We start from the raw sequence: 20,297 nt of genomic DNA, 5'->3' as shown, positions 1-20,297 counted from the left end.
GGACGCTTGGGGGTGATGCAAGGGTGTTAGCCTAGGGCGGCCTGAACCCTTAATCAGGCTCTGGTTATGTGCGGTCTGCACTTGGTTTAATATTCTTGTCATAATACTTCACCTACTTTCTGCTATGGTCAACTACTGCGGTTTGTTAATGCTCGCACGATAGCTTGAGGGTGGACTAGTTGAGTGGAATATCTGTGGTATCATTGTGGTGGAATTATGATGTCATTGGGGGGACGGAGGGCAGGGTCTGGATAGCACTGAAAATATGACAGAATAGTCAAATAGGTAGCACTCAAGAGCTGGGCTGGGCAGCCCAATGGCTCAGTGGTTAGCACTTCTGCCTCACAGCACTGGGGTCATGAGTTCGATTCCTGACCATGGCATTATCTGTGTGGAGTTTGTATGTTCTCCCGTGTTTGCATGGGTTTCCTCCCACACTCCAGAAACATACTGGTAGGTTAATTGGCTGCTATTAAAAATTGTCCTTAGTTTCTCTCAATCTGTCTGTCTGTGTATGTTAGGGAGTCCAGAATGTAAGCTCCAATGGGGCAGAGACTGATGTGAGTTCTCTGTACAGCGCTGCAGAATTAGTGGCGCTATATAAATAGATGATGATAGTATAAAATGTCTCTTTCTTTGATTAAATGTATTGCTTTAGCTTATTACTGAGATTAAGGGTAATGTAGGGCCTTTAGAAGGTTGGAGGACGCCCTCCCTGTTCTGTACAATCATGCATGTAGCAAGGTCAAATGCAGCAATTATACCTATGCCAGTGAAACATTTAAACATTGGCTGTGTATAGTTCATACCTCTATTCAACCATTTGATGCCGTGCTTTTTTATAGTAAGGGCGGGGCTATGGTGACGCAAATGTCACCACGCCCTCCTCCTAGCCCATGTCACATAAAAGTGAGCGTGTATGGTATAGTTGCAACCATATATATTCCTACCTCCCAACATTTAAATCAGCGAAAGCAGGTCAAAATAAGCTCCACCCTTGTTCAGCCCAAACCCCGCCAACAAATAAGGAGCCCATTTTTTATTAAACCCCACCCATTTTGCAGCAAACTAATTGGGATAAATCGTCAAAATGGGGACAGTCGGAAGGTTGCATATCAAACATAATTTGAAAGGAAACTTCTAAATTCTGTTCTCCCCGTGTTTGTGTGGGTTTCCTTCGGGTGCTCCTCCGAAATACTTCAACTACTTAAACATAGACCTAAACTTAGGTTAAGGCCAATATGAAGCTGTGAAGTCACATGGTCACTTATGCGGGACAGGAAATCATGAGTTACAAGAGGAAGTTACATCAGCATATTCTGTTGTTCTAGGTAACTGATCTTACATTCCGTATTATCTCTATTATCTCTTATCCGTTGTAGAATGTTCTGGAATGTGTCGGAACGTTACAGATAAAATGTAAAAATAATGGTAAAAGGGGTAAAGTAACCAAACAATCCCCTAACTGAAATGCAGCAAGTGGCCATCCAGTAACCATCTTACTAGACTTTGTTTTATTTTAGTTTATACTTCCTCTGTCTAATTGAAATCACCTACTGTTCCCTTTCTGCCCATCCTGTCCTCTGCTGTACACTCTCCTCCTCCCTCACACTTACTCTGCTATCTGTATCCTATTTTCACCATCTTATCAGTCTAACCTCTACTCCTAACTGCATCCTCCTCTCTTCACTCATCTGCTTCATCTATCCCTTCATCCTGTTCAGTGTTGTTTATCTTCCTCCTTGGTGCCTCTGGATCTGAAACTCATCACTTCCCCGTTTGTCATGTTCTCTCCTTAGATTCGCCTAATGCTATTTCCCTACTCCTATGATATCTTCGGTCTTACGTAGCTCTCACTCACATCATCTTTTCTTTGTATATTTTTAGCAATTTCCTAGCATTGTGACACCTGTTCTTCCTCATCTATCCTTCATGCCTTCCCTTTTCATTATTGCTCTATCAAGTCCCTTTAAAGGTGTGTCTGACTAGAGTCTGAGCAATTTATTGTATATAATTGTAATCTTATGCTCATCTCTGTGTGTTCCCTGTTTACTAGCCAATTAGAGCATTGAAATGTTCACAGCATAGCCAATCTCATCATTGGAGTTTTCACAGGTTCTCACATCTACTCCTTCCTCCATCTATCTCTCCCATCTGCTTTTCCTCCATCTCTCCCTCCCATCTGCCCTTTCTTCCATCTCTCCCTCCCATCTGCCCTTTCCTCCATCTCTCCCTCCCATCTGCCCTTCCTCCATCTCTCCCTCCATCTGCCCTTCCTCCATCTCTCCCTCCCATCTGCCCTTCCTCCATCTCTCCCTCCCATCTGCCCTTCCTCCATCTCTCCCTCCCATCTGCCCTTCCTCCATCTCTCCCTCCCATCTGCCCTTCCTCCATCTCTCCCTCCCATCTGCCCTTCCTCCATCTCTCCCTCCCATCTGCCCTTCCTCCATCTCTCCCTCCCATCTGCCCTTCCTCCATCTCTCCCTCCCATCTGCCCTTCCTCCATCTCTCCCTCCCATCTGCCCTTTCCTCCATCTCCCTCCCATCTGCCCTTCCTCCATCTCTCCCTCCCATCTGCCCTTCCTCCATCTCTCCCTCCCATCTGCCCTTTCCTACATCTCCCCCACCCATCTGCCCTTCCTCCATCTCTCCCTCCCATCTGCCCTTTCCTCCATCTCCCTCCCATCTGCCCTTCCTCCATCTCTCTCCCATCTGCCCTTCCTCCATCTCTCCCTCCCATCTGCCCTTCCTCCATCTCCCCCTCCCATCTGCCCTTCCTCCATCTCTCCCTCCCATCTGCCCTTTCCTCCATCTCCCTCCCATCTGCCCTTCCTCCATCTCTCCCTCCCATCTGCCCTTTCCTACATCTCTCCCTCCCATCTGCCCTTTCCTACATCTCTCCCTCCCATCTGCCTTTTCCTACATCTCTCCCTCCCATCTGCCCTTCCTCCATCTCTCCCTCCCATCTGCCCTTTCCTACATCTCTCCCTCCCATCTGCCCTTCCTCCATCTCTCCCTCCCATCTGCCCTTTCCTCCATCTCCCTCCCATCTGCCCTTCCTCCATCTCTCCCTCCCATCTGCCCTTCCTCCATCTCTCCCTCCCATCTGCCCTTTCCTACATCTCTCCCTCCCATCTGCCTTTTCCTCCATCTCTCCCTCCCATCTGCCCTTTCCTCCATCTCTCCCTCCCATCTGCCCTTCCTACATCTCTCCCTCCCATCTGCCCTTTCCTCCATCTCCCTCCCATCTGCCCTTCCTCCATCTCTCCCTCCCATCTGCCCTTTCCTCCATCTCTCCCTCCCATCTGCCCTTTCCTCCATCTCCCCCTCCCATCTGCCCTTTCCTCCATCTCCCTCCCATCTGCCCTTCCTCCATCTCTCCCTCCCATCTGCCCTTTCCTCCATCTCTCCCTCCCATCTGCCCTTTCCTCCATCTCTCCCTCCCATCTGCCCTTTCCTCCATCTCTCCCTCCCATCTGCCCTTTCCTCCATCTCTCCCTCCCATCTGCCCTTTCCTACATCTCTCCCTCCCATCTGCCCTTTCCTCCATCTCTCCCTCCCATCTGCCCTTTCCTCCATCTCTCCCTCCCATCTGCCCTTTCCTACATCTCTCCCTCCCATCTGCCCATCCTCCATCTCCCCCTCCCATCTGCCCTTCATCCATCTCCCCCTCCCATCTGCCCTTTCCTACATCTCTCCCTCCCATCTGCCCTTCATCCATCTCCCCCTCCCATCTGCCCTTCCTCCATCTCTCCCTCCCATCTGCCCTTCATCCATCTCCCCCTCCCATCTGCCCTTCCTCCATCTCTCCCTCCCATCTGCCCTTCCTCCATCTCCCCCTCCCATCTGCCCTTTCTTCCATCTCTCCCTCCCATCTGCCCTTCATCCATCTCCCCCTCCCATCTGCCCTTCCTCCATCTCTCCCTCCCATCTGCCCTTCCTCCATCTCCCCCTCCCATCTGCCCTTTCTTCCATCTCTCCCTCCCATCTGCCCTTTCCTCCATCTCTCCCTCCCATCTGCCCTTTCCTACATCTCTCCCTCCCATCTGCCCTTTCCTCCATCTCTCCCTCCCATCTGCCCTTTCCTCCATCTCTCCCTCCCATCTGCCCATCCTCCATCTCTCCCTCCCATCTGCCCTTCCTCCATCTCTCCCTCCCATCTGCCCTTCATCCATCTCCCCCTCCCATCTGCCCTTCCTCCATCTCTCCCTCCCATCTGCCCTTCCTCCATCTCCCCCTCCCATCTGCCCTTTCCTCCATCTCCCTCCCATCTGCCCTTCCTCCATCTCTCTCCCATCTGCCCTTCCTGCATCTCTCCCTCTCATCTGCCCTTCCTCCATCTCTCCCTCCCATCTGCCCTTCCTCCATCTCTCCCTCCCATCTGCCCTTCCTCCATCTCCCCCTCCCATCTGCCCTTCCTCCATCTCTCCCTCCCATCTGCCCTTTCCTCCATCTCCCTCCCATATGCCCTTCCTCCATCTCTCTCCCATCTGCCCTTCCTCCATCTCTCCCTCTCATCTGCCCTTCCTCCATCTCTCCCTCTCATCTGCCCTTCCTCCATCTCTCCCTCTCATCTGCCCTTCCTCCATCTCTCCCTCCCGTCTGCCATTCCTCCATCTGGTGACTGGTGAGGAGGGGACATGTGGGGCACAGACTGGTGAGAAGGGGACATGTGGGGCACAGACTGGTGAGGAGGGGATATGTGGGGCACAGACTGGTGAGGAGGGGGCATGTGGGGTACAGACTGGTGAGGAGGGGGCATGTGGGGCACAGACTGGTGAGGAGGGGGCATGTGGGGCACAGACTGGTGAGGAGGGGACATGTGGGGCACAGACTGGTGAGGAGGAGCATGTGGAGCACAGACTTGTGAGAAGGGAACATGTGGGGCACAGACTGGTGAGGAGGGGGCATGTTGGGCACAAGCAGGTGAGGAGGGGGCAAGTGGAGTACAGACTGATGAGGAGTGGACATGTGGGGCACAGACTGGTGAGGAGGGGACATGTGGGGCACGGACTGGTGAGGAGGGGGCATGTGAGGCACAATCTGGTGAGGAGGGGACATGTGGGGCACATACTGGTGAGGAGGGGGCATGTTGGGCACAATCTGGTAAGGAGGGGATGTGTGGGGCACAGACTGGTGATAAAGGGGGCATGTTGGGCACAAGCAGGTGAGGAGGGGGCATGTGGAGTACAGACTGTGAGGAGGGGACATGTGGGGCACAGACTGGTGAAGAGGGGACATGTGGGGCACGGACTGGTGAGGAGGGGGCATGTGAGGCACAATCTGGTGAGGAGGGGACATGTGGGGCACATACTGGTGAGGAGGGGGCATGTTGGGCACAATCTGGTAAGGAGGGGACATGTGGGGCACAGACTGGTGAGGAGTCTCTCTTCATTTGATGCCACAAATGAAGAGGAAGTTTCTACTCTCTTCTCATCTTGCTACTCTACCTCCTGTCCTCTTGATCACATTCCCTCACAAATTGGTATGTCCCTGTCTCCTGTGCTCATTCCCCCTCTAACTAAAATCTGTAATCTATCTCTTTCTACTGGTATTTTTCCATCACTATTCAAGCATGCAGTGATTACTCCTATTTTAAAAAAACAGAATTCTGACCCTAACTCTCTCATAAATTACCGCCCCATCTCCCAGCTCCCATGCCCCTCCAAGCTTCTCGAGAGAATTGCCTACACCCGCCTCACACACTTTCTTACAGCAAACAACCTATTGGATCCTCTTCAGTCAGGCCTTCGCTCTCAACACTCCACAGAGACTGTGCTGACCAAGGTTGTCAATGATTTGATCACAGCAAAAAATAATAACCAATACTCTCTTCTAATTCTCCTGGATCTCTCTGCTGCATTTGACACTGTTGACCACTCTCTCCTCATACAAACGCTGCAATCCCTAGGTCTTGAAGGCACTGTCCTATCCTGGTTCTCATCCTACCTATCTAATCGCTCTTTCAGTGTTAATTTCTCTGGATCCACCTCTGCTCCGCTTCCTTTATCAGTTTGAGTTCCACAGGCCTCAGTCCTAGGTCCTCTGCTATTCTCTATCTACACCACTTCTCTTGGAAAACTAATAAGCTTCTTTGGATTTCAGTATCATCTCTATGCAGATGATACACAAATTTATCTATCCTCTCCTGATCTTTCACCATCTGTGTTGTCTCGCGTTACTGACTGTATTTCTGCCATTTCATCTTGGATGTCTTCTCGCCAACTCAAACTCAATCTTTCAAAAACTGAATTAATAATATTCCCACCCAAAAACAGAAGCTTCCTGCCTGACATTTCTATTTCTGTTGATAACATGACCATAAATCCCACCCCGCAAACTCGCTGCCTAGGTGTAATCTTTGATTCACAACTGTCGTTTATTCCCCACATCAACTCTATATCTAAATCATGTTACATACACCTAAAGAACATTTCCAGAATACGCACATATCTGACTCAAGACACCGCAAAAACATTAATTCATGCACTCATCATCTCCCGCATCGACTATTGCAATTCCCTCCTTACTGGTCTTCCCAAAGTCAGACTTGAACTCCTACAATCTATTTTGCACGCAGCGGCTAGATTGATTTACCTTACAAACCGTTACTCCTCTGCTGAGCCACTCTGTAAGTCTCTACATTGGCTGCCTGTATTTCAACGAATCCAATATAAAATTCTTCTACTAACATACAAGGCCATCAACAAAATTGCACCGACATACATTTCCTCACTTGTCTCGAAATATCTCCCTACTCGAAACCTCCATTCTGCACAAGATCTACTTCTCTCCTCCACTCTCATCACATCCTCACATTCTCAGTTACAGGATTTTTTCCGGGCTGCACTCACTTTGTGGAATTCCCTCCCACGCACAGTAAGACTTTCCTCTAGTCTTCAAACCTTCAAGCGTTCACTAAAAACCCACCTCTTCAGACAAGGTTATGATATTCCTCAACCATCATCTTAATTTCCCTAGATTACCCTATTACCTTCCTCTACACTGCTAATGCAAGACAACAACCCTCTGACCAACATTGCAACACACACAGCCCACTCAGTACTTTTACCTTTGCAGTCTGGCTGGTCCATTGTGCAATATGATGTACATGCCCTTGTGTTTCTAACTCCCATTGTCCTATAGATTGTAAGCTTTCGAGCAGGGTTCTCTTACCTCTCTGTCTGTATGTATTACCCAGTATTGTCTTATTAATGTTTGTTCCCAATTGTAAAGTGCTACGGAATTTGCTGGCGCTATATAAATAAATGTTGATGATGATGATGATGAGGAGGGGGCATGTTGGCCACAATCTGGTGAGGAGGGGACATGTGGGGCACAGATTGGTGAGGGGGGGACATGTGGGTCTCAGACTGGTGAGGAGGGGGCATGTGGGGCACAGACTGGTGAGGAGGGTATATGTGGGCCACAGACTGGTGAGGAGGGGGCATGTTGGGCACAAGCAGGTGAATAGGGGGCATGTGGAGCACAGACTGGTGAGGAGGGGACATGTGGGGCACAGACTGTTGAGGAGGGGACATGTGGGGCACAGACTGGTGAAGAGGGGACATGTGGGGCACAGACTGGTGAGGTGGGGACATGTGGGGCACAGATTGGTGAGGAGGAGACATGTGGGGCACAGACTGGTGAGGAGGGGACATGTGGGGCACAGATTGGTGAGGAGGAGACATGTAAGGCACGGACTGGTGAAGAGGGGACATGTGGGGCACGGACTGGTGAAGAGGGTGCATGTGAGGCACAATCTGGTGAGTAGGGGACATGTGGGGCACAGACTGGTGAAGAGGGGACATGTGGGGCACGGACTGGTGAGGAGGGTGCATGTGAGGCACAATCTGGTGAGGAGACATGTTGGGCACAGACTGGTGAGGAGGGGACATGTTGGGCACAATCTGTTGAGGAGGGGACATGTTGGGCACAGACTGGTGAGGAAGGGACATGTTGGGCACAGACTGGTGTGGAGGCAACATGTTGGGCACAAGCAGATGAGGCTGAGCATGTAGGGCACAGACTGGTGAGGAGGGGATATGTGGCAGGCTTCATTTTGTCTATGAAGGTTAGTGGCAGGGGGACCACATGTTACTGGCCTGGGGCCCCATTACAATATAACCTGCCTCACATTTTATGTTCTCTTCCTTATATCTTCTTTTTCACCATCTCTCCTACAGATTTATACTATTCTCTCTCATAGCTGATTTTAACTCTACCATTCTTTCTCTAGCTGTCCCTACATGTCCTTCTGTGGATCTCCCAAATCCCCTCCTCAAGTTATCGAATCTCTTTATTATCAGACCTCTCATTCATTATCAGTACTTCATTCTCTGCACTCTCCCCCATATCTTTATCTCTCCTGCATCACCTGTATATAACCCCTTTTTTTCACTCTCCCTTTTCATCCCCCCCATCTTTCCACACTGTTCTTCTCTTTCTTTACCCAACACAAGGGAGATGAGTGCAGCCTAGTTTTAATATTCTGCAATATAGTCCGCTGGTAATGCAACTTGTGGCTCTCCATCTGTTGTGGAAATACAAGTCTGAGCATGCCCTGCCAGCCAGAGACAACCTGTAGCTCTCCAACTGCTGAGAAACTTGTAGCCATAGGCTGCTCCTGCACGCTGGGACTTACAGTTCCACAGCAGCTGGAGAGACACATGATTGCCAAAGTCTGATACAGACCCTGCGAGGACCCTTCAGTGAGGATGTCAGAATAGATAGATGACTGTTATCAGAGACCAGCGCTGCTGCTGACACACCTGTAGCTGCTGCAGAACCTCTCTGTCAGACACACTTCCAGGAACACCCCTCACCCCAAGAGGTTCTGCAGCAGCTGAAGCCCACCTGTCTTCCCCCTCTCTGACAGGCGACAAGTGCTGCTGACACACCTGTAGCTGCTGCAGAACCTCTCTGCCAGACACACTTCCAGGAACAGCCTCACCCCAAGAGGTTCAGCAGCAGCTGAAGCCCACCTGTCTTACCCTCTCTGGCAGGTGACAAGTGCTGCTGACACACCTGTAGCTGCTGCAGAACCTCTCGGAGCAGCAGACATCTCTGCCAGACACACTTCCAGGAACACCCCTCACCCCCAAGAGGTTCTGCAGCAGCTGAAGCCCACCTGTCTTTCCCTCCCCTTCCCAGTGCTGCTGGCATCACGGCTTCCAGCAGCCCAGCTAGAAATGGGTAATTTATTCCCGAGAATAAAAAAGAATTATTTCACCTTCCCCACTTGCCAAGTGCTGGACTTTTAAAGCCCCGCGGCCTGCCATTGGCTGTCCGGAGCCGTGACGTCACGTCGGCTGTGTCCCGCCCTTCCTTCCGTCCCTGAGTGACTGGTCTGTGCAGTCTGGCAGCGGATCGGCGGAGGAGAGCACGGCTGGGGCTGCTCCCGGACCCCCCCGAGGCGGATCAGCCAACCCCCCCAACCCATCACTTCACCGGCATCATAACCCCCTGCAGCCACCACCACCCCCCAACTCCAATCCATCCACCTCCCCCCTGAACCCCCCTCCCTCCAATTCCTATTTATAGGTGTGGGGGGGTCCCTGCAGAACACAAGAGGGGGGAGGGTGCACCAGGCGTGGATTGTACATTCATGATTATGGGCGACAAGAAGAGCCCGACCAGGTACAGTGCAGGGGTAGGGGGAGGGGAAATATGGGGGGGGGGGTTGGTTTATTTATATACCCCCATTACATGTAGACAGATGGAGACATAATCCCCCCCCCCTTACCCCCAGCACTCCTCCCCAATCATCCTCCTGTCCTTGTAAGTGGAGGCTGCAGTACCACCCTGCACCCCCTCCCCATTATATGCTACTAATGTATATGATATATAGGGAGCTGTGTGTGTCGGGGAGGAAGTGCGCCAGGGCACAGCTCTGCTATGGCGGCTGATCCTCTCAGACACATAACACACACACTCCCTGCACAGAGCCTCAGACAAAGAGAATATTTACCAGGAGAGAGAGAGAGAGGAAAAAAAAAAAAAAAAGGAGGGTGGAGAGGAGAGAGAAACGCCTCCACCACCCTTAAAATCTAAATAAATAATTGCACCCAGTAGCACCCCCTTATGTCTTACCATTCTCCCTTTATTGATAGGTAAATGGGGAGGGCTCCTGTTGGAATGGGAGACAGTGGGTGGCTGGAATGTGTTGTGTGTGTCATGTTGGGTACGGCTTTCTTTGTCTTTTGTGTGTTATTTTTCACAGTGGGGTGTGTTGTGTATTTTTTTTTCTTAAATGCCTCCTTCTAGTTCTCCTCTATGCCTTAGTTAAGGTGGTGGCCTGTAGGGCAGGGAAGGGTTAATCTTGGTGGTGGTGATGGGGGGGGGGGGGGGGGGGGGTGTTGTTGGAATGACTGAGTGTCACAGTGGTGGCAATCCACTCGGTGTGCCATTGGCGGAGATGCTGTGGGTGTCTCTGTTGAATCTTTGACAGGGCACTGGCACAAGGAAGGTGGAGGGGGTGAGGCTGCAGGAGGATAGGGGTAGATGGATGGAACAGTTGCTGCCTCTTCTCAGTCATTTCTTGCTGCTTAACCCCCTCCCTCCCTGGGATATGTCTTCACGGGCTTCGTTAGGTTAATTTGGAAGGGCAGTGATGTTAACCTAAGGGATGGTGTTTCTCAGTACCCCCTGCAGCCATTGAATTGACAACCTGCATCCAATACTCAGTTGTGCTTTTCTTGCTGGATAGTAGTAACACACAGACAGAGTTAAGTTTGGTATTCACTGCTCTTCCACATGTTACGAAAAGGACTTATATATTCCACAGTGCCTCTTGCATAGAATGTTAGGCTGCACATGGCGTTCTTAAAAAGTCTGTACATGTCCTAATTCTTTTTTTTTTCCTTATTTTTCAGGCCAAAACGGCAAGCAAAGCCTTCAGCTGACGAGGGATATTGGGATTGTAGTGTGTGCACTTTTAGGAATAGTGCTGAAGCTTTTAAATGCAGTATCTGTGATGTCCGGAAAGGAACTTCTACTAGGTACGGTACTGTCTGCTAATTAGGGACCCTACTTGGATTGTGATGATGATGAAGAAAATGTTGTGACTTACTGATCGCATGCTTTTCTGAATGGTATATTTATTTTATGTTTTTATTATTGCCATTTGTTGTACTCTTTGTTTTTACTATTTTATATTTTTGTTTTATAATTACATATTTTTGGTACTGGATTGTGTATAAAATGTATCTATATAGTCTATACAGATAATATTGCTTTATGTGTGTACAGGTGTTTTTGGTTTTTAAGATACAAATGCATTGCACTAAGATTTGGACTGCAATGTGACTGTTGTGCTGTTTAGGTTAAATCTTGGGCACTATTGTTTGTTTTTTCTGTTAGTGAAACAATAGTGTGTTAAATAAACTGATCCATTATGGTGGATATAAAAGTGTCAACACTACAGTTAAAATCTAGAATTTGATAGCAGGTGAAGAGCAGATGACTTGTCTAGACAGTTGATTTAATGGCCTCCAGACCTTGTTCCTAGTTGCTCTCTGATGGATTTACAACAAAATGACATATACAGGTGCCTAGCAAAATTGGATATTATATTTTCTACTATAGAAGCACTTTCCTTTTTTTTAATATTTGCATTTTTGTTTTTATGAAATGTAAGTGGAAACTCTTAAGTTGATTATGAGGATCATTGATTGCAAAATTTAACTTCTAAAGTGAATATATATCAGTTTTTATAAATTTGTTTGCAGCATTTAAGGATGTTTTTGGCTTTAGTATCAATGATTTAATTATTCGGCACCATTTGTACAAGTCCATGTATTCGGCACCATTTGTACAAGTCTATGTGAGGTTGAACTTTGTTGGTCAACGTGCTTTGTGTTGTAGTTCACAACAGGAGAGCATCACACAATACTCACTTGACAGTGTGAATCTTGGTATCTTGACTGATATATAACTTTGTTTTTAAGAGTAATTTCACTCTGTCTGTGCGTTTGTCAGTGCCGTGGCTCTTAAAACGTTTTTTTTTTTTTCTCCTTTATACGCATGTTGTATTTCTGATATTAAACAATTCTTGTGTGCCCTTGAACTTGCTTGACATTGTATCCCTATATATTGAACGTCTTTGTTCAGTGCAATGCAGAAGTTTGAGAAAACTGGGAATATTCTCAGTTAAAGCTACCTAAAAATGTGCCTGAATTCAGTTCTGTGTATCCGGTACTAGATTCCCCAGCCTATGGCATAGAAGTATGTACTTCTGTAGCTATCTAACCTACAGCCCTGTCAGACCAATTTTTGTGTTCCTGTGCCTTTAAGACGGTGTTTACATTGCTGATAATGTTTTAATGCGTAGTCTGAAGTGCGTCTACACAACGACTTTGGCCACGAAAGAGGAATTTACATAGAAGAATACAAAACAGATTATTCATCATGATGTGAAACTAGTTTGAGGGCAGGAATTCTTGTTATGAAGCCTTCGCTTAGTGTTTCCTGCACGTGATTGACAGTTAATAATAAACAAGGTACTGCCTGTGTGTTTGACTTGTAGTAAGGAGACTGAGAAGATCACGTTGGTGTTGTAAATGTTTTTGTTTGCATTGTCTTGGCTTTAAACAGACCCATTTTGGCCTTTGGATACTTTAAGGACTCTGTCGCACATTGTTCAGAGGTAGATTGTTTTGAAAGGAATGTAAAATCTGTTTTTATTATTGGTGTAGTGAACTAAACTTAGAGTTTTGTGGATTTATAGTGATACTGTCACCACACATTTAATGTATTTCTGCTTTGACCCGGATGTTTCTCGCTGAAACAGATTCAGTAGACTTTGGAGCGTTTCCCAAGGGATCAAGTGTATGCAAATAAGCTTCTCTATTGCAAAAGCTGTCCCTTCGGTGGAGACTAATATGCAAATAGTCATTAGGGACAAGTGCTAACCTTTTTTGCTTCCTTGGTGCGGTTATAGCGAATGCACTTTGCATGCTCTGCAGAAAACCCCTGTCTTACACTGATGAGCTCCCAAAGGTTTGGAATAGAAGTGTGTATGCAGAATTCTGTCCCCTTACTTGCCTGTGTCATGCTCAGTTGGTAAGAAAGGCGTTGACTCCAGCAGTTGCTATATAAATTGTGTTTTTGGAAGGATGGAGGTGCTTATGAAGTTATCAGTGTCCTAGATGTGCGCTTGCAGAGTAACCCGTTTTGTTTGTTACAGCCGCAGGGCTGTTACGCAATGGAGTAAGACCTGCATGTTTGGCTCAGTCTGCTGCAGTGCATTCCAAATTAATTGCACATGTTGCGGTGATGGGATGTAGGATAATGACCCCTGCTGTCTATGCAGTGTATTCAGATGAGGTTATGCAAAAATGCACCTGTGGTTGGATCATCATCACCAGTATTTATTTATATAGCGCCACTAGTTCCGCAGCGCTGTACAGAGTACTCGCTCATATCGGTCCCTGTCCCATTGGAGCTTACAGTCTAAATTCCCTAACATACACACACAGACAGACACAAAGACTAGGGTGAATTTGATAGCAGCCAGTTAACCTACCAGTATGTTTTTGGAGTGTGGGAAGAAACCGGAGCACCCAGAGGAAACCCACACAAACATGGGGAGAACATACAAACTCCACACAGATAAGGCCATGGTCGGGAATTGTACTCCTGACCCCAGTGCTGTAAGGCAGAAGTGCTAACCACTGGGCCACCGTGCTGCCCCCAACTTGTTTAGTTACCTTTTTTTTGTCCACTTCTGTATGGTTGTAACTTAAAGGAGGCTGGACAACCTGCTCTACGCAAGATATGGAACGCATTGGGACTTGCGTCTTTAGAGGAATCGGCTCCTAAATATGTATGTCACTGGTTCCTTGTGAATGATCAAGAATTTTGGGGCAGGCTGTAAAACGGATGCCTCCATTTACTTCCAGATATCGATGTCTTTGGTATGCAAATTAGAGGAAGTAGTGTAAAAGGATCCCACACCTAACGGAGTGGATAGAAGTGGTTTTAACACACGGGTATCCGAATATAGTCTTACGTGATGATTTAATGACTGACCAATTGATACTATTGCATAGCAAATATGAATTAGTGCTGCACTTGCTAAATGATCCTATATTTCCTCTTTTGTTTTTGTTTTTTATTGCATGTTTTTTGTATTGGAGGATTATCCTTTTTCTGTCTTGCTTCATCCAGTTTCAGTTGTTTGTTTTAATAAACATCTGTTTTTTTGTTGTTTGTTGTTTATTTTTAATATAACTTTGTCAATATTGGTGGGATACCATTTTGGGACTGTATAAGTGTGTGTGTGTGTGTGTGTTTCATGCAGCTGGGCTTAGGAATGTCCTGCAGCATTCTTACAAGACATGTTTTCTGGATCTCTTCATAGGACAAGTGATTCACGTACAATTCCTCCCGAGAGTTTTGCCTTCCTTCTCCTTAAGTGTCCTAGGGGCGTGCAGAGTGTGTAACAGATTTTGAGGGTAGATTTGGGCACAGATGAAAGCAGAGAGTGGGAAACCTGTGACACCAGCTGTTGTGGAACTAACAGTCCCAGCATGGGTGGGCATTGCTAATACACAACAGCTGGAGAGGCACAGCCTGCCTCTTGATTAATGAAATCCAATCTTTTGGTTTATGAAACTTTCTTGTGGCCAAAAAAACAATTTAGAGAATAGACAAATTAAAAGGAATTGTATTTCCTTTTTAAAGTATATATTTTTTAAAAAACTGCAGTATATGTTGGAAAACTATTTTATGTATTTGCTAATTATATTTAAATTACAAGATTAAATAACTACTTGTGAGACCTCTCTTCTGCTCACTCAGCAGGAAGCTGTATCAGGTGTTGTTGGTTGGTTTTGTTATGGTAATATATTCAGAGTTTGTCTGGTCTTTAATGAATGATACACAAATGGGATGTGATCAATTAAAAGCAACAGGATGTCCACCTTGGGGTTCTTGCTGTTTATAGTAAAGGGATTTAACACATTTATTTTAAATATTTTGTGGGCGAGGGATTATTTTCAACTAAAGCCAGCCACCCTTTGCACCAAAACAGGTGGGCATCTATGAAAACATATATTTTTTCTTTTCTGCATTAAATGCTGGACTTGTTTTGTATTCCGCTGTCAGTAAAAGAACTGCAGAGCGGAGACTGTGCGGGCTGCACTCTCTCTCTCTCTCTCTCTCTCTCTCTCTCTCTCTCTCTCTCTGTCAGAGCCACTGGCAGCGAACGTCGTACGACAAGGGCAAACGAGGTGATGAGAAGATGATGCATTGGATGAAACCGTTCTGATAGAAGCCCACTGTCATTTCCTGCAGGGGAGGATTCTGCTGTTAATTGATTATTGATTGCTGTATTTATCCTCTATCAGCTTACTGCTTTTTATGCATTGTGTGGTGTACTTTATTATACGCTTCGGGTGTCCATTCTTCTCTGCTGCTACGTGGGCATCTCAGATTTGTATAGGTCACTTCACTCCTTTATTTTAGTGACTGATGCTACAATGTGTTTTGTTTTAATTTATTTTATCTGTTACTAAGGAACATTTAGCACATACTTCCTGATTAGTGGCTGCCTAGGGTTCTTTGCAATGTAATTTAAATTGGTACATTTAACCCTCGTTTGCATTCCAAAAGTTGTTTTTTTTTTTGTTTTTTTAGTTGACACTTGTGTGTACCAAACATCTCCTACAGTGCATATCACCCCTTCCTCTCCCTCGTTCCCTTAAACCAGTATTGGCTAACCTGGGAAACTACAAGTCCCAGCATACCCTTCCAGCCATAATATACATTGGCAAAGCATGCTGGGACTTGTAGTTTCACAACACCTGGAATGTCACAGGTTAGCCAACACTGCCTTAGACTATAAGCTTGTCTGGCCATGGACTTCTAGAACGAATGTTTCGGGCTATGTTATTGTTGTGTAATTTGTTTTTACCTCCCAATATTGTGTACTGCGCTGTGGAGTATGTTGGCACTTTATAAGTCATGGCCAGAGCTTTTAACTATTTCGGCTTTGTCGCGTGCACTTCTTAGACATAGATGCTCTCGGCTTAGGACGTCAAGGTACCTCCTGATGTGTGCCTGGATTATTTTGTTCGGGATCTTGGCCATCTTGGTATAATTGTGCATTTTTAGTTTTTTATAATCCCGTTTATAACCTGAATTATTAGGGTGGTTTAATAGTAGCCAGATACAGAAGCCACGTAGCTAATACACCTAAAAAGATTACTGCTGGAACCTAACTTGTTGGATCTTGATGGATGCACATCTTTCACGGCTTTGAAAAATCCTGCTGGCCCCTTGGATTCTACGTTGTTTACCCCATGACTAGGGGAGAGTAGCTTAAGGCCATCATGCAAATCCCAAGTGTCCTCGGCTCCGAACAATAAACCACTTTCCCTTTCTTCCCTTGCTCCAGCTTTCAGGAATGTGTCCATACCAGCTGCCCTGTGTCTGGGGGGCGTAAAAGCCTGATAAAGCCTAAGTTCACTGCTGGAGCGTCTGTAGGAAAAGGCGTTAAGGCAAAATACCTGTTTGACCATTAAATTATTTACTTTAAAAAATATATATATGTAGATTTCTTTATTGTTTGTTACATTTGCTGTCCTTGAAGTTAGTTAAGAAGCTGAGTGGACTTGTCTGTGTGTTAGGGAATTTAGACTGTAAGCTCCAATGGGGCAGGGACTGATGTGAGTGAGTTCTCTGTACAGCGCTGCGGAATTAGTGGCGCTATATAAATAAATGGTGATGATGACTGATGGGGCGAGAGACAAGAACCGAGTCACATTCCAGTCTGTGAATGTACCCGAGGTGTACACTCCTCGCAGGAACAATGTAGTATGCTGAGGGAATATTTAAGCTCTTTATCTGGGAGACCCCCTCTTATGACCAGAAGATTTATGGTTTTCTGGTTTGATGATGGTGATTCCTTCCCCAAGGGCCTCTAACTCCTCCAGGTCAGGTTGAGGGGTCAGGAGAGAAGCTTGGATAAGATCAAGGAAATGGCAAACGTATCAGGAGGGGATGGACCAAGAAGCATAGAAGCTGTGGGATAAAATCTCTTTGAACAACTTAAGCCACTTTTTTCTATGACTAGTGCCAGAAAGAATTGTGTTCAGCATTTTAAATGGCTCTGAATTGCTTCTAAGATTGATATTTCAAAGTGTTCTATTGTATACTCTAGGGGACAGGGAACTTTTTTTTTTACCTTTTACCCCCAAATCTATTTAGATACGCCGATGTTACCCCCTGGATTTAAAAGGAAGGAAATCCTATATTATCAATTATTGGAATTCAAAATTTTATAGAATCTCTATTAAAAATTTCTTTGAAAGCTTCAACTTCAAACCTTCAGGTTTTGGAGAAACGATGTTGCTTCATTTTTGATACGAGAGCATCAATATTGGGGCATTTTGATGTCAGAGCAATTTGGATACAGTCTTCAGCGTCCAATCGATTTCTCTGTTTTGTTTTTATGTTCATTAGAGTGGAAAATCCTTGTTCGCAAAGGTAGGGTGTTGCAAAAGGCAGCAACTTTTTGTCTGCCTTCTCATGTGCAAGTTTTGAATGTCTTTGCAGCTGTTGACATCCAAAAATATGACAGATCTGCTTTGTTTTCAAATGCAATACGTGCTTCATTATTGCATCGAAGCTCAAGAAGTGCCTCTGCCAACCCTTGAGGCTCTTCTGGTACAACAGCAATTTCACATTTAAAGGGGTCTACAAACCAACTGACAGCATGTGAATCGGCAGCATTACCCCCAGGAATTTCATTTTTACCCCATTTGGGGTAATTTACCCCTGTTCCCTGACTACTGGTATACTCTGAAATCATTATTTATTTATTTATTTTTTTTTTTTTTTTTAGATTTAGCATTTATAGTGTAGGTGCAAGAATCTTCTGACACCAACCTAAAATAATTTTTTAAAATGACGCACAGGTTTCTAGTGGGCTACATTCTCCTAAATATTTTTGCGTAAAAAAATGGCTTCCTCCGTTTCTCGCAGGTGACCTGCGTTTTTATTAAGCATTTAGTTCTAACTTTTGTGACCATCTCTCTTCTCTTTCTGCATGCTCCCAAGTTTTTAAAATGAGAAAACCTGTCTTCCGGTATTAAATCGTTTTACAGAGGTTTATACGATTTGCGTCTATTACACCTGTCTCCTCAATGTCTCCCCAGCTAGCACATAAAAATTACGCTCATTGCCAAAAATCATAGATCTACGCTGGCTGTGTGCCTTTTAATTGCCTTGTTGAACATTCGGTGCCAAAAATGTATCGATCAAGCCCAGATGAAATAAATACATATATAATTAGATCAGTTTGTCCTAGTCTACTTAAAAACTTGATGAGAGACATTGTGTGTAATATGCATCCGTTCAACAGGTTTATTGAATGGATAGTGCAAGATATTACCCTAATGCGGGTGTGTCGGGTAGATCTTGGTGGGCTTTTTATTGTCCTAATTTTGCTTTTGAAGTGTTAAGGTAGGGGGGAGTCTCATACTGGCCATCATTTAGAGAGGCATTGTATCTCCAATACTTATTTTGTAAATTGGTAGTGGGTGGGTTCAGAGTGGGTCTCCCAGTTTCTGCTAATAAGTGGGGAGGATTCTTGGGGAGTCACCTTTTTTTTTTTTTTGCCGCTTTGTTGGACTTTGATGGGAGGTTGTCAAAAGCAGACAACCTCTTAGAAATCCATACCTGCAAAAGGTATTAGATTGATATATATTGATATATTAGCCTTAAGCTGGGTACACACTTGCGCAATCTTGCTTTCAATGCAATTACTGTAACTATGTAACCAAAAACATACTGGTAGGTTAATTGGCTGCTATCAAAATTTACCCTAGTCTGTGTGTATGTGTGTTAGGGGATTTAGACTGTAAGCTCCAATGGGGCAGGGACTGGTGTGAGGGAGTTCTCTGTACAGCGCTACGGAATCAGTGGCGCTATATAATTAAATGGTAATGATGATTATGAACTATTTTCTCAATGACTGAAGGTCCCGATATTCCGGCAGATTTATGCGTACACACCTACAAGATTTACCTTCAGATCTGTGATCTTCATCTCTCCTAATCATCTGCTGAAAAGATCGTGACTCTGCACACTCTACAGATATCTGCTGGTAGTGAGTGCGTGCACACTTCCACATTTTCCTGACATCGTTCCATCGTTGATCGTGATTTTTTTTTTTTTTTTTTTTTGAAGTTTACAAAACCAAATCAACAGATGCGATGTGTTTTGGTGAGATAAAACATGAACATGCGAGCGTACACACTCTTGCAATATCTGACCAAATGGTTGTATATTATGTGATCTGCACATAAATTGCATAAAGTCTGTACCCAGCTTTATCCACCCTGGGCTCTAAATGAGAGTGAGCAGTGATAGCTCTGTTAATGGTCATTTTCTGGTATGCTCGGTACATCTACAACATAGTATATATTTATTTTACTCTAATATACCACTTGTTTAATCTTTCCTAATAAAGATGTCTATAGAGCACAGGGAGAGCCTTTATAAACTCACATTAGCTTGTGCAGTTGATAACATAATGGAGATACATTTATATGTGACAATTATTATGGAAAATTCATACTCCCACAGAATATACCATTTGTTTATCTCTGACTATGTTTGTAATCTCCCATGGACAGTATATCGCATATCATGCAATTGTATGATATTTCATCTAGATTATACTGGAATTGGTTCCCGACTTGAGAATCGTAGTTTGAAGCTTCAATATACAGCCACAAATGATACACGCTTGTTAGATGCACATAACTTGCTATGTGATAAGTTGAAGCCGTAGGTTTCTTATCCTCGGCCAAAGAGCATGCACATTAAATGATACAAAACCTATTTTTTTTATTCTGTGTACATTTTGTCGTAATCAATGTATTGTGTGCAAATTTAACAGCACAATCTTGTTACATTTTTAGTTCTTATCCACGATGATTTAGCCAATAAACATATTGCTTAAAGGGCCAGATCTATTTTTTTTTTTTTCATTAGTAGTTTGCTTTTTCGGGCTCCTACATATATGGGCATTGAAATGGCATTTAAACGCACATGATCAAATCCTAGTAAATTCTGTCTGGTGCAAAAGCTCTGTAAAGCTGGGTACACACTACAGAATTTTCCACCAACTTTTTATGCCGATCGATTTTACATGCAATCGATGGTCCGATCGCTCGGTCCATGGACTGCATACATACTAGCTTTGTTTAGGACGATAAAGGGAAGAGCGGACGTCCCTTTAGCGACTTTTTACAGCCATGTTTTCGTGAGCAATGACTGTAATTTCG

At 45.3% G+C, this 20,297-nt stretch overlaps 1 protein-coding gene across 1 annotated transcript in view; it reads left to right on the top strand.

The window, feature by feature from the left end:
• Positions 1-9,318: 9,318 nt before the first annotated feature.
• Positions 9,319-20,297, top strand: part of RYBP (RING1 and YY1 binding protein) — a 48,642-nt gene continuing 37,663 nt past the window's right edge. The window contains exons 1-2 of the mRNA XM_075183460.1: positions 9,319-9,639; positions 10,875-11,000. Of these exons, the coding sequence (XP_075039561.1) occupies positions 9,608-9,639; positions 10,875-11,000 (158 nt within the window). The 5' untranslated portion in view covers positions 9,319-9,607. The remainder of the gene's footprint in view (positions 9,640-10,874; positions 11,001-20,297) is intronic.

Source organism: Mixophyes fleayi, chromosome 8, assembly GCF_038048845.1.
Source record: "Mixophyes fleayi isolate aMixFle1 chromosome 8, aMixFle1.hap1, whole genome shotgun sequence".
Taxonomy (NCBI): Eukaryota; Metazoa; Chordata; class Amphibia; order Anura; family Limnodynastidae; genus Mixophyes; species Mixophyes fleayi.
Note: the sequence above shows the minus strand (reverse complement) of the source record. Positions and strands in the feature narration are given on the sequence as shown.